The following is a 14,044-nucleotide window of genomic DNA, read 5'->3' on the forward strand; positions in this document are numbered from 1 at the left end:
CCCTTTTAATATATTTTACCTATACATGTAGAATAATACATTTTGTGGAGTTAGAGATATTAATATTTGTTTACTTATATCTGAATATTATCCTGGGATTAGGTTTGGGAAGTCCGGGGGGTGGGGGGTGGGGGGTTTTTCATAGCATTGTGTAATATTTGTGATGTTTTTTTATGATGAAAATAATAAAAATTTTATACATGGAAAAAAAGGAAATACGAAAAAAGTCCAGTTGCCTTTTGGGGGGAAAAAAGCACCTTTGGGACAATTGAAGGTGTTGTACCTATTATCTGCAGACCCTTATAAGGTGTGGGAAAAGATTCCTGAAGTATTGCCTCCACTGACACCTCTCTTTTTAAAAAAAAAATCATTTTTTAAAGTTTTATACAGCAACAAGACAAATATAGAAGTATATAAAGAAAAGAAGAAAAAGAATAAAGATATAGAAAAGAATACACTTAAAGAAACAAAAAAGATAGTTGAAAAAGCAATTTCCATGCTTTACAGGAGTTACAAACTCATTATCCTCCCCTCATTAACATTACAATAATCCCTTCAGTCCCTTACTTGGTCTTTTTCCAATGTCAAATCCAGAAATCACCATTTCACTTTTTTCCATTTTCAGCAAAAAGTCTACAAAAGGTTTCCAGTCTTTTGTAGAAATACTTATTGTTTTATTCCTGACCAAACAAGTCAATTTTGTCATCTCTACTAGTCCTGACATCTTCACAGTTCATTTCTCCACTGTAGGTATGTAATCTTTCTGCAGTTACCATATATAATGAAATCAGTCTTCCACACATCTTTTCTAATTGACCATCCATTAGTCCCAATAAAAAAGTGTTCTGGCTTCATCTCAATATTAATCTTCAAAATTCTTTGAATCATCACATATATTTGTTTCCATTTTTATTTACTCTTTTGCTTTTTCACAAGTCTACCATGCATGTTTTTTTTACATTTCCAACAATAACTAAAACATCTTTACTGTCTACCTCTTAGATATTTTTTCCTATACCTCATCTGATTCTTCTCTGAGAAGAGTATATGTTTAAGAAGCTAAAAGGTGGGACAGGGCACAATTCTTCTTTAGATTAAGAAATTTTGACCCATAACTGGCCTCATTTAACATTAATGGTGATTTTATAAGATACTAAGAGAATAGCTAGAAGAGACAAGAATACCTTCTTAAATGAACAGTGCAAAGAAATAGAAGAAAACAACAGAATAGGGAGGACCAGAGATCTCTTCAAGAAAATTGGAGATATGAAGGGAANGTTTCATGCAAAGATGGGCATGATAAAGGACCAAAATGGCAGGGACCTAACAGAGGCAGAAGAGATTAAGAAGAGGTGGCAAAATTACACAGAAGAACTATACAAGAACGAGCTTAGCGTCCCTGATAACCACGATGGGGTGGTCACTGACCTCGAGCCAGACATCCTAGAATGTGAAGTGAAATGGGCCTTAGGAAATCTGAGCAACAACAAAGCTAGTGGAGGTGACAGTATTCCAGCTGAGCTATTCAGAATCTTAAAAGGCAATGCAGTAAAAGTGCTACACTCAATTTGCCAACAAATTTGGAAAACTCAACAGTGGTCACAGGATTGGAAAAGGTCAGTTTACATTCCAATTCCAAAGAAAGGCAATGCCAAAGAATGTTCAAACTATCGCACTATTGCACTCATTTCACATGCTAGTAAAGTTATGCTTAAAATCCTACAAGCTAGACTCCAGCAGTATGTGGATCGAGAACTATCAGAAGTACAGGCAGGATTTCGAAGAGGCAGAGGAACTAGAGATCAAATTGCCAACATACGCTGGATCATGGAGAAAGCTAGGGAGTTCCAGAAAAACATCTATTTCTGCTTCATTGACTATGCTAAAGCCTTTGATTATGTGGATCACAACAAATTATGGCAAGTTCTTAAAGAGATGGGAGTACCAGACCATCTTATTTGTCTCTTGAGAAACCTATATGTGGGTCAAGAAGCAACAGTGAGAACTGGACACGGAACCACTGATTGGTTTAAAATTGGGAAAGGAGTCCGACAAGGCTATATACTGTCACCCTGCCTATTTAACTTATATGCAGAGCACATCATGAGAAAGGCAGGGCTAGATGAATCAAAAGTTAGAATTAAGATTGCCGGGAGAAATATCAACAACTTAAGATATGCAGATGATACCACTCTAATGGCAGAAAGTGAAGAGGAACTAAAGAGCCTCTTGATGCGAGTGAAGAAGGAGAGTGCAAAAGTTGGCTTGAATCTCAACATTAAGAAAACCAAAATCATGGCATCCGGCCCTCTCAATTCCTGGCAAATAGATGGGGAAGAAATGGAGGTAGTGACAGATTTTATTTTCCTGGGCTCCAAGATCACCTCAGACGGGGACTGCAGCCAAGAAATTAAAAGACGCTTGCTCCTGGGGAGGAAAGCTATGGTAAATCTAGACAGCATACTAAAAAGCAGAGACATCACCCCCAAAAGTGCGTTTAGTCAAGGCCATGGTTTTCCCAGTTGCAATGTATGGATGTGAAAGTTGGACCATAAGAAAGCCTGAGTGCAAAAGAATTGAGGCCTTTGAACTATGGTGCTGGAGAAGACTCCTGCAAGCCCCTTGGACTGCAAGGCGATCAAACTGGTCAGTCCTAGAAGAGATCAACCCCGACTGCTCTTTAGAAGGCCAGATCCTGAAGTTGCAACTCAAATACTTTGGCCACCTAATGAAAAGGAAGGACTCACTGGAGAAGGGCCTAATAAAATCCCTTCACTGGGAAAGATTGAGGGCAATAGAAGAAGGGGATGACAGAGAATGAGGTGGCTGGATGGAATCACTGAAGCAGTAGGTGTGAACTTAAATGGACTCCAGAAGATGGTAGAGGACAGGAAGACCTGGAGGAACGTTGTCCATGGGGTCGCGATGGGTCAGACACGACTTCGCAATTAACAACAACAACAAGAAGAAGACCATTCATGGTTATTCAGTTGCATCTTTATTTATTCTCCCCCCCCCATATCCCATTGTCTTATATCGTTGCTCTAGTTTGTTTTGTTTACTATTTGTTTTCATTTCTGTGTATATTACAGTAGAGTGTATCAAACTTTATTCTATGGAACCCTACGATTCTATGAGAACTTGCTGAGCTCTGTGGGAAACTAAGAACAAAGACAAACATTCACCAACTTTTCTATCATTACAGCTTTGCCTTTTGATGAGGGGTTCCAGAACTAGTTTCATAGTTGAAAAAGTTTGAAAACACCTTTATTAGGGTATGTTGTAAATGGCTGTCATGATTCATCTTAGAAGTTTCTGCATCAAAAAGTAATTGAGAGAAATTTCAAATGAAGAAATATAAAACCACTGAAAGAAAACTCACCTCTACATTTTATTACTAAGAATTTTGTTGAAGTCTTCCTAGCTAGTGATTGTGCAAACGGAAGTCCAACACATTGGGAGAGCAGCAAGTTAAAGAAATCTTACTAGCTGTCAGGCACTTTTGGGATTTTGTTTTATGCTAGGCAACATTATGATACAACTAGGTTGTTATTAATGGGAGTTCAAATAAAACAATATTTGATTTAGTACAAATTACAGAATAATACCAGGGCTCATTTAATGTTTCCTGATTACCAACAGGGTTTTTAGACCCTGCTACTTCTGTCTGCATTTGTTTATCTTCGGATATGGAAAATTGGCCAAGCATGATAGAAACACTACTGCACTAGTGTAAATAAAAAAAGAGGCTCATTATTACATTAGAGTAAAAATTTGATGTGGTTGAATGACATAGCAACCCTGAAGTAGGAGATGGTGTCAGAATGCCTATATCTATGGTACAATATTTTGTTTTTATTCTGCTTTTTATAGCTACTTTGACTTTGTTAACAATAAATTTAAATTATAAATATATTCCTCCTGTTGCTTACTAAAGATTTTATTAATGGGTTTATCACAATTTATGCTTAAAATGTTCATTGCCTATATCAGGGGTAGGCAACCTTGGCTCTTTTATGACTCATGGACTTCAACTCCCAGAATTCTGGGAGTTGAAGTCCACGAGCCATAAAAGAGCAAGATTGCCTACCCCTGGCCTATATCTGTCAAGCTGGAACCAATTGCCACATTTTAGATATCAATAAAACTTCAAATAGTGCAAATGTGAATAATGCAAACATTTAATGCAATTCATTATCTGTTCTAATTGAGACCTAGTTGTACTGTCTTATTTTTATTGAAATGAGTTTACTTGTTTAAGATGAATTCAGGATTACCAAATACCAGTTTGGTCAAGTGCAGGGGTGTCAAACTGCCAGCCCTTGGGCCGGATGCATCATGCCAAAACCGTACCCACCCCATTGCCGGCAATGGGAAAAAAGTCACGATACGTCACGACACATCACATGATGTCTCAAGTTTGACACCCGTGGTCTAGTGGTTAAAGGGCTGGCCCAGAAACCAGGAGATTGTGAGTTCTAGTCCTGCCTTAGGCATGAAAGCTGGCTAGGTGACTTTGGGCCAGCCACTCTCTCTCAGCCTAAAAGTAATAAAGGCAGGATTAAAAATCTACTGAACATATTTAATAAATAAATGTCACCATGATGGTGGAATGTATGCAAAATGGGAAAATGTAAAATCAGGTAATGTTTTGGTAACAGTTAAAACTCATATAAACAGTGAGCTGGAATCAGCACAGGAACACTGTTGTTATCTTTCTAGTAGCCTGGATTTTTCTGAAATATGCATACTAGGAACTTCAAATGGTGCTCTTCAGATATGGCCCATAAGTTCACAAGCAAGAGGATGTCGGATGGGCGGGGTGAAGGCATTTTTTTTTCTCCTCCTCGCCGTGGCGGCGAAATTCAAACCGGAGAAAAGACTTCCCGCTACATTTCCCAGCCAGTAAAGCATTGCCCTTCCTCTTGCAGTTGAACTGACCCATGGATGTCCAAGCGTTGTTTTGATCCCGCGATCTTCTACGATCCGCCTTCCTTCTCAAAGAGGAATAACGCTCTGCTATCATTTCAGAGAGCTTTTTTTTTATTTTAAGGGGAGGAGGAAGCGGCTGTGGGAGGCGACGTCAACCAACGCATTGTTAAATGCCCTTGTACGGGAGGGTGGAACCGATTTTGCAAAGCGAGACTGAGAGAGAGAGAGAGAGCGTGCAGGGGGCAACGACGCTATGGAGCCCGGCCCAGGCTACGGGGCAAGAAGTGGTCCGCCCTGCTGCCTCTGACGCCGCCCTTCGCGGGGGTCTAGTGGGGAGAGCAAGTGCCATGCTAGAGCCCCGCGAAGGCTCTGGGCCCCCGCAGCAGGTGTCCCTCCAAGAGGGCTTCCGCGATCCCGAGCGGCACCAGCGCTGGGCCGGCCTCTTCGAGCAGCTAGACACCAACAAGGATGGGCGAGTGGATATCAACGAGCTTCGCGAGGGCCTGGCGCGAATGGGCATGGAGGCCAGCCCCCAAGCCGAGCAGGTCGGTGGAGGAAGGCAAGGCTGGACGGAACACCGTTCGGCGGTAGATAGATAAGTAGTCTGCTGCCAAGCAAAGAGGCGGCACAGATGGGGCTTGACATTGGGTGGGATTACTCGAGCCAGCTTCTAGGCGCCCCGGGCTTCATCCGTACTACATCTGCAGAATGGCTCTGCAGTCCCCCACCACCACCACCCAGCTCCCCCAAACCGCCTCTCGGCTCGGCTTCCCTGCCTCCCTTTTCAGTTTCCTTGAAGCTGCAAAGGCGGCGCCTGCCCACAAAAAGAGCCTGCGGGGAGCTGGCTCTGCGGGGGCTTGATTCCACGCGTGGGTGCTGGGGAAGGATCTCTTCTCGGGCGCCCAGCCTTCCGAAAGGAAACCCATAGAATCCCTTCGCACGCGCCGGATCCCTGCATACAGTAACAAGGTTCGTTTATGAGTCAGCCTGGGGCCAGAAAAGCCCTCGGCACCACCACCCCCTCTCCATAATCGGGAGAGGCAAGTAGAGTAGCTAAAAGCTGAATTATAGAAGGGCCAGGTGCTTGGCTTTTAGGCCCGCTGTGTGGTTATTAGATAAGTCCGTCTTATAAGAGGCAGCTCTCTCGGGAGGCCGGCGCCGAAGGAGAGGTTTTCATCACGTTTTAGTAGTGGGAATTTAGATGGCTTCAGTTCCTCACCCCGGTGATAAAATCTAATTCAAGTCCTATGCAGAAGTCCTTTCTTTCCTTCCCCTCACCCTGAGAAACACATGTTAGGGCATAGGCAAGTTTGTACAGTTGATGTATTGCAGAGTTTTTATTTGGGCCCTCAGGCCAGTCCTGAGAAGCACATTCTTGCAGCAATAAAGGGTCTATGCCGTAAAATGCCTGCATTAAGGTAGCCCAACCAATTCCACATGCTCAGAGTTAGAAGCAAGATACTGGCATTCAGCTGCTGTTCCCTTTAACCAGGCTTCTTAGAACTGGGCTGTCCTCAGGAAACTTATACAGCAACAGCAGTATTACTCCAAAACCAACAAGGCGAACTGTGACACTTAAATACTGTAGTGATATAAAAGTATAAATTTGGCAGCGGTGTAGACCTAGAAGAAAAAGATAAGCAGTGGGGCCAGTAGCAACAAAATCCAAATAGCATTGCTCACTTAAAATAAATGCAAATTAGCAAAGTAATCATATTCCCTGGATGATTTTTCTGGCTGCTGAGGACAGTAATGAAAATCCTCTGCAAGCACATGCTGAAAGTTATAGCCCAGTCCAGGAGGCAAGGGAAAGGCTCTTTGAATGGAAGTATCCACTCACCAGATTAGTGGTGATTTTAGGTAATTGTTATCATTATTACATTAATATTTAGAGCTGTGGGACTAAGAAATAAAAAAGGCTGTTCTCTTGCAATGGAACTCTTTGGAAAGGTGCATGTATTCTGAGATCTTTGCCTTTCCACAGTGGCTATTTTCACTCAGGACAGTTTCACAGTTTTGTCTCTGAACTTGTACAAAGTGCTGTTGACACAAGTTCTTTGATTGATCCACAGTAGCCCTGTAATGAGGTTGCTTGATCACGGGTAGATTTACTTATTTTGATAGTGGTTCGTTGAATATGCTTCAGGGGCTGTTTATTTATTTTTATGAATGTTTTATTAATGTTCTAATTTTACAATCATAAATATTTAATAAACAATGTGTTGTCTGGGTCCATTAGTAATTCAGTGGTACATATTAACTTCAGTCTAGGTCCAATATTACATCATGCAATGCTTCCTCTCTTCTTCCAGTAGCACACATTCTTATTGTTGTTAATACATATACAGTTGAATATCAACATCCTTGTTACATTTTTCAAATAATATCAGTAATATAAGTTTAGAGTATCTTTTCTAACCAAAACCTCTTAATTGCTTTTGCACTTAATATCCATTTGTTCAATCATTGTCCTGTTTTTCTGCTTTTTTATTTTTAATTTCCCATCAGAGTTCAAAATGTCTCTATCACTTATATTTTCTCATAATAGGTTATATTTGGGTAATCAAAGGCTTCCCTTAGTCAAACCCTCTTAACATTTTCATATTTACCTTCTCATATCAAAATATAATATTCTAATTATAAATTCTATCTTTCTAGTTATATTAATACTTCTATTTCTAAAAATTATCTATTCTCAGCCAAATTCAAACTTCAAATTAATGATATATCCCATCTAATAGGTCAAAACTTCTATTTTCTTCAGTCTTACTCTAGCTTTCTTCCTTTGCCAACTAACTTTCCAAGTCAGTGCATTTGAATCATTAAGTAGTTCTTCCTCTATTTTTGTGTATATTGTTTGGAATAAGAAAGACAATTTGATTAAAATATTTTTGGAGGAACAAGTCCATTGATATTTATTAAACAGCCTTCCTCCTTCACCAATTCCCCACGTTCTCCTAACACCTCTATCTTCCATTCAGTCGACTCTTCTTCCTTATCCTCAAGTACATTCTGAAATCTTGACAGGTAAAATATCTTTTGCACTTCCGATATTATTGCTACATCTTCTGATTCTTCGTTTGAGTCTGTCTGTTGATTCCTTCCTTTAGGTCCTACATCTTTGGATCTGCTTCCTCTAATTTTCCTTCTACTTTCTGTTCCTTCTTTGTAGTCATTTTCTGAGTTTGTGAGTTTAAATTAAAAAAATGTTCTTTTATACCCTTTGTGTTATTTTTAATCTCATCATGAGCTAAGGCAATTGTCTCTTGTATTAATTTTAACAGAAATAATTTTCTGAGATTCATCAATATTTTCTTGTTGGTCTGTCAGGCTGGAGACCTTAGGGACAGGTTTTAAAGATGGTTTTTTATCATTTGAAACTAAGTATGGAGCATCCATTTTATTTTTATATGTGGTCTTTATAGTCCAGTATATTTAGGGCTTTAAAAAGTTTCAGTCAATTGTTATTTAAACTCCAATTATCCAACCAGCCTATCAGTCCGTCCTTAAGTCTCCCCTCAGCAATATAGGTAGAATTCAGATTTTTCTGTCCAGTGAGACACATATTTTTTCTGTCCAGAAAGAAAGGAGCAAGTAAAAATTGTTCACCAATCAAAGGTTTATAATCCAAGGAGTTCCATCATCTCAATCCATAATGCATGTTTCTTCTGCAGGTAAATAGCTCCATAACACAGCTCTCAAAGTCAGTTGATATTTATATTCATAGTCCATGCAGGCCAGTTTCAGAATAGTTTATTGTCTCTGCCATACAGATAAGCAGCCCTTTTCCCTTTTCCCAGGTGCAATCTTCAAAAGTGAAAGTTTCTGAAAACAACAAAAGTCTTATCTAAGTCTGGGCTTCCAGCCAAGTTTCCTTTAAGCATAATAAATTATAGTGTTGTAGTTCACCACTAGATGTCGTTGATGCCGTTTTCCAGCTTTTTATATCCAAATTTATATTAAAGCTTTTAAAAGTCTCTTTAAAAAAAAGTCCCAGAAGCACTTTTAGTTCCCAAATTGCAGAGTTATATATGTATATTAATTGCAAATTAATCTTGTAATTTTCACTGTTTCTCCCCAAGCATTTTAATTCTCCGTTTTTCTTCTCCTGAGGGAATGGGGTGGAAATTCCCCTTCCCTCTCTCATTAGGGAGGATTCTTTGCTTTGGGCGGTTTTTCCCCAGGAAAAAGTCTTGAAGTCATAAAGAGACAATAAGGTCTCACCCAGTTTCATCCACGTTGTCTGAAAGTTGCTCGTTAGTGCTTATTTTCTTCAGTTGTCAGCAGCTTCTGACTGGCCACACAAATGTAGCCAGTCTTTCCCCTGCCGGTTTGGAGGGCTTCCTCGGATCAAACAGAAGGGCCGCCGCCCTCCTGCAATCAACGAGGGTCCCCTCCTTTGTCGGCTCTTCGGGGCGACTTTCAACCCTTTTTAGGGTCCCCAGCAGGGCAAAATCGAATACGGAAGATGGAGCCCGTCTTCCTGCACCCATTCCGCCGCAATGTCAAACCGGAAGTCAGGATCTGTTTATTATACTGTTTAACCATATGATGTGATTTACAGAACATAATAACTTGATTCACATAATAGGTTTTTTAGATTGGGTTTAGATTGTTACCAGAATGCAGCTATTAGGCTTTTAAATAATAAATTATGGTTTAATGTGTTATGGCTACCAAACTAATAATGTGGTAATAAACCATATGGTATAAATCAAGCCATAGTTTTTCTCCTTAAGTTTTTCCCCCAGTTCTGCTTGAATCTTGTTGATTCACAAATGAGAATGATTACAAATACTGTAGATGAGATACAGGTTGATTTTGTTTTAACTAGTCTCAGTCCTGACACTAGTAGGAGACAACAAGATGGCATTCCACAGAAACTGCTTTGAAGCTACATTGCTGTTAGACAGTTCATAGTCTTTATTTTGAATCCAATATTAAAACCAAGCTAAAGTGGGTTGCCAAGGAAACTATCATCTTTAAAAAGAAAAGTCCTAATTAAATATGCTAATCTGGTCAGTGCCTAGATTTAGTAAATTATCTGAAGTAAAAGAAAGTCAATTCATAAAATATGACACTTAGGAAAAAATCTAAAAGCAGAAACATTTTTCCTTTTTTAAATGGAACATTACATGGATTCTGGACTCAAAAAATGCAGCTATAACCTGATATGAAAGATTATGTAGTTTTCTCAATAGAATTTACAAGATAGTATTAAGGATGTCTGTGTCTGCAGAGTAATAGTTCAGTTTGGATGCTACTTCAATTAAACTCAGTGGGATTTATTGCGAAGTAAATGTATGTAGGATTATAACCTTAAAAATCTTTAAACTATTTAAAATTAGTTTCTGGTATATTTACGTACACATCTATGTAGTTTTCCAAAATAATGGGCCCATGGGATAGAGCAGACATGTCAAACACAAGGCCCGGGGGCCGGATGCGGCCCACGAAGTGGTTTCATGTGGTCCATGAAGCCATCCTGGAAACAGTGAGGGAACGGTCCCCGCTGCCTTGGCCCTGGCCCAGGCCAGCTGGGAGCCAATGTACAATTTTGTGGTGGCCATCTATGCCGAAACGCATTCAGTCTTAGCTCCACAAGGCTGTCTAGAAACAGCAAGGAACCAGCCCCTGCTGTATCGGCCCCGCCCCCTGGGTGCATGCTGGGGAGGTGTCACCCTTTGTGAGGAATGAAGAAATGGACCATGCCTTGGCACTTGCCCCGGTCCCACCCCTTTCTGCCAGAGACCCTCAGATCTGTCCCACTCCTACCCAGGCCCCCACAGGCATCCTTGACGCGAACGATGTAGAGCTGGCCATGCTCACCCAGTAGGCCGCAACCACCCTAGCCACACCCACCCGGCCCCCAGAGGGCAACGGCAATGCTGATGTGGCCCTCAATGAAATTGAGTTTGACACCTCTGGGATAGAGGATTTTGTTAAAGCTTTGTCCTTATTAACCATTGTATGACTTGCTAATAATGTAGAAAGGGAATTTAATCTGCTAGAAAGGGCAAGGAATGTTAAACTGTGATGATTATTCTTAACATGCATTCAGATAACTAAGGGATATTACGGATGGACCAGACTTTTCCTGGATCTCAGTTTGTTTGCTTTGAAACATTTTGTGCAAAATTGTGTCTATCTGCCTGCCAAGATGTACCTTTCAGCATACAGTTCTTGGATGTATTGTTGCTGTCAGTGCACTTACGTATTGGCTTAGTTTACAAGTCAAATTAACTAATAAGACTCATTTCATATCCAAAAGCTACATTCTGATTTAATTCTTCTGCATTAGAAGCACCAAGAGAAGAGGTGGAGGCATCTTTATAGATTATCTAGTACAGACATGTCAAACTCGTGACGTCGCGCAACGTATCGGGATGGTTTTGCCATTGCTGGCAATGGGGTGGGCGCGGCTTCCGGATGATGCGTCCGGCCCACGGGCTAGCAGTTTGACACCCCTGATTCTAGTACAACCTTCCTAACTTCTAGATCAGTATTGCTTAATATTTTCCTTCAGGACACCTTCCCACTTTTAAAAATTGTGGTGGATTTGTTTGCATAGGTGATATTGTATTTACTATATTAAAAATTAAAATTGATACATTCATAGAACGTTTATTGAGTAATGTAAAAATAACTGTTAAATATTATATTCATAAATAAATATTAAATAAATATTCATAAAATATTTTTATGAAAAATCCTTGTATTTTTTAACAAAAATGAGAAAAGCGACATTGTTTTACATTTTTGCAAATATTTTCAATATGTGGCAAGTAATTTTGATTTCACAGACCCCTGAGAAACACTGCTCTAAAACCATGGGAACAGCTATTGATGAGAAATCTCATCTGAGATAGCTCTTCTGGGTGTTATATTTAGGTGTTCCTGGAGCTACTGTTTCCTCTTTCATTTGCCCTTTTATTCTGTTGGGATCACCATAGTTGCTTTTTTCATTTTAAAACCAACATTCTTAACACAACATCTATATTTTTTCTCATTTTAAACAAAAGAATTACAAAACGGTATATTTGTAAAACTCTCCACACACACACACACAAAAAGAAAACCCAGGAGGCGCTTTCTGCACAATCATCTTGCAGGGTTCCTTATGGCTTTATGCCCTTCAAACAGTTCAGGTTCCCCCTTCCTTCAGCGATAGCACACTCTGGTGTCTATATGGGTCTTTTGACCAAAATGAATATGAAATGCACCTTGTTGCCAAGGCTTGGCATATGAAACAAAATTGAATAGATCTATTGGGGAAAGGACAGATAACGTTAACTCAGCATCCCATTTTTTTTTGTAGTCCTCAAATTTTAGTGGAGTGGGACATCGCTTTGACTAATGGCATTTGGTTACGGTGCCAGTGTTTGATCTCAAATCCACTTGTGCCACTGGCAGGTTTGGTTCAGTAACTGCAGGAAAGACACTTCGTGCAAGTTTGGGGATTTGTAAGCTATGGTTTGTATGCTAACTAAACCAACAATGGCTTAGTGTGAGGTAAGATATAATCTCAAACTTATTCTCATTCATCAAAAATCTGCTCAGCCAAGTAATTTGATATATGCTAGACCATGGGCATCAGAGAAAGAGAATCCATTCAGAAATTGGGCATACCGTCTTCCGGTGGTGACAGCTGGCATTGCATGGCGGCTTTTTTAGCCGCCCGTCCGGGAGCGTGTAAAAGCTTGAAGAGACAGCGTCTGCCAGCTGTCTCTCGGCTAGGAACCTTGTTCTGGATCACATAGATCCATTTATCTTGTATAACTCTATGTATTCCTATGTAACAGGTCAAGGGGAGGGATTAGGGTCAGTGGCGGAGCTTCAAAAGGCATCCCTGGACACTAGCCTGGGGTTAGTTCCTTTGTTCTTTGGCCATCACATGCAGCCACATGGCTGCAGACTCCACAATCACCCCACCATGTGACGCTTGGGAGAAGAGGGGAAAATCTAATGTCAATTTACCTGTGGGACAATCAGATTGCTGAAACCTATTTTGGATGCACCTCTACAAACTGTAAGTCTTTGTTTAGGATTCCCAGAATAAAGCAATATTTCCTGTTTGTTCCTCTGAGTTATCTATCTGTTCCAGACTGAAAGAGCAAGTTTCATGTCCAGAACAGTATAGTAAATTGACAAATGTTAATTCTCCTCTGATCTCCTGCAATAGCAATTTGATGAGATTAATTTTCCTCTGATCTGCATTTTAAAGAAGCAAGCAAAATTCTCTTGCATGTGAAAGTAACTAGAAGTGACTGAAGGTGTGATCCAGATGCATTGTCTTGTTATTTGCTGTCATCTCTGCTAGCCAAGTTTTAAAACAACAAAACTCTTGCCTGTGAAGGCTGCGTCTCTGAAATCAAAGAGCGTGGGCTGTTCCCCCCTCCTTTGCCCCCGGTAGCAACTTCAAAGCTTGGGGCAGTGAGAGAAGTGCTTCAGCAGACCGTTTGCAAAAGAACTGTTTAAACTGCTTCTAAAGTTCAGGTAGAGCGTGGAAGGGGCAACACCCCCCTTGTTATACACTCTTCACTGCCTGTCTCCCACCCTGTCTAATGCAAATCAATGATTTGAAACTTGAGTGTTTAAAGTCTTTATGTCTAAAGAGTAACGAAGCAACAACACGTCTTCTTCTTCTTCATGAGTTTGCTAGCCAAGAAAGTAGCAATAAAAATTCTCCCGTCCCTTTGTTCACTTACCTTAGCAACTGGTCGCTAAGGAGAGCAATTAAGCAATTAAGCTGCTCTCTCTCTCCGTAATAAAACCTCAATACTGGCGAAAGATGCTAAACTCCCTCCTCCCTTAGGAATGCCTGGAATTTCAACCGGTGTTAATGGAATAAGGAGGCAGGGGCAGAACCAGCCCCGATAGCAGGGCAGTAGCGCCCCCTGGTGGCCAATCTGCACGTGACACCTTGAAAAAAATTTCTCCTTTCACATCACAACAATTTGATAATTTAATTCAGCATACACCCCTTACTAGAGCTTTCACCCAATCAAGCTGAAGAAACTTATAACTCTATGTATTTCTATGTAACAGGTCAAGGGGAGGGATTAGGGTCAGTGGCGGAGCTTCAAAAGGCATCCCTGGACACTAGCCTGGG

At 40.5% G+C, this 14,044-nt stretch overlaps 1 protein-coding gene across 1 annotated transcript in view; it reads left to right on the forward strand.

The window, feature by feature from the left end:
- The first annotated feature begins 5,226 nt into the window (after window positions 1-5,226).
- LOC107298022 (calcium-binding mitochondrial carrier protein SCaMC-3) overlaps window positions 5,227-14,044 on the forward strand; it is a 35,826-nt gene continuing 27,008 nt past the window's right edge. Inside the window, exon 1 of the mRNA XM_015827387.1 lies at window positions 5,227-5,477. Within this exon, the coding sequence (XP_015682873.1) occupies window positions 5,280-5,477 (198 nt within the window). The 5' untranslated portion in view covers window positions 5,227-5,279. The remainder of the gene's footprint in view (window positions 5,478-14,044) is intronic.

The sequence above is a fragment of the Protobothrops mucrosquamatus genome, unplaced genomic scaffold (genome assembly GCF_001527695.2).
Source record: "Protobothrops mucrosquamatus isolate PMUCROS unplaced genomic scaffold, P.Mucros_1.0 scaffold_215, whole genome shotgun sequence".
Taxonomy (NCBI): domain Eukaryota; kingdom Metazoa; phylum Chordata; class Lepidosauria; order Squamata; family Viperidae; genus Protobothrops; species Protobothrops mucrosquamatus.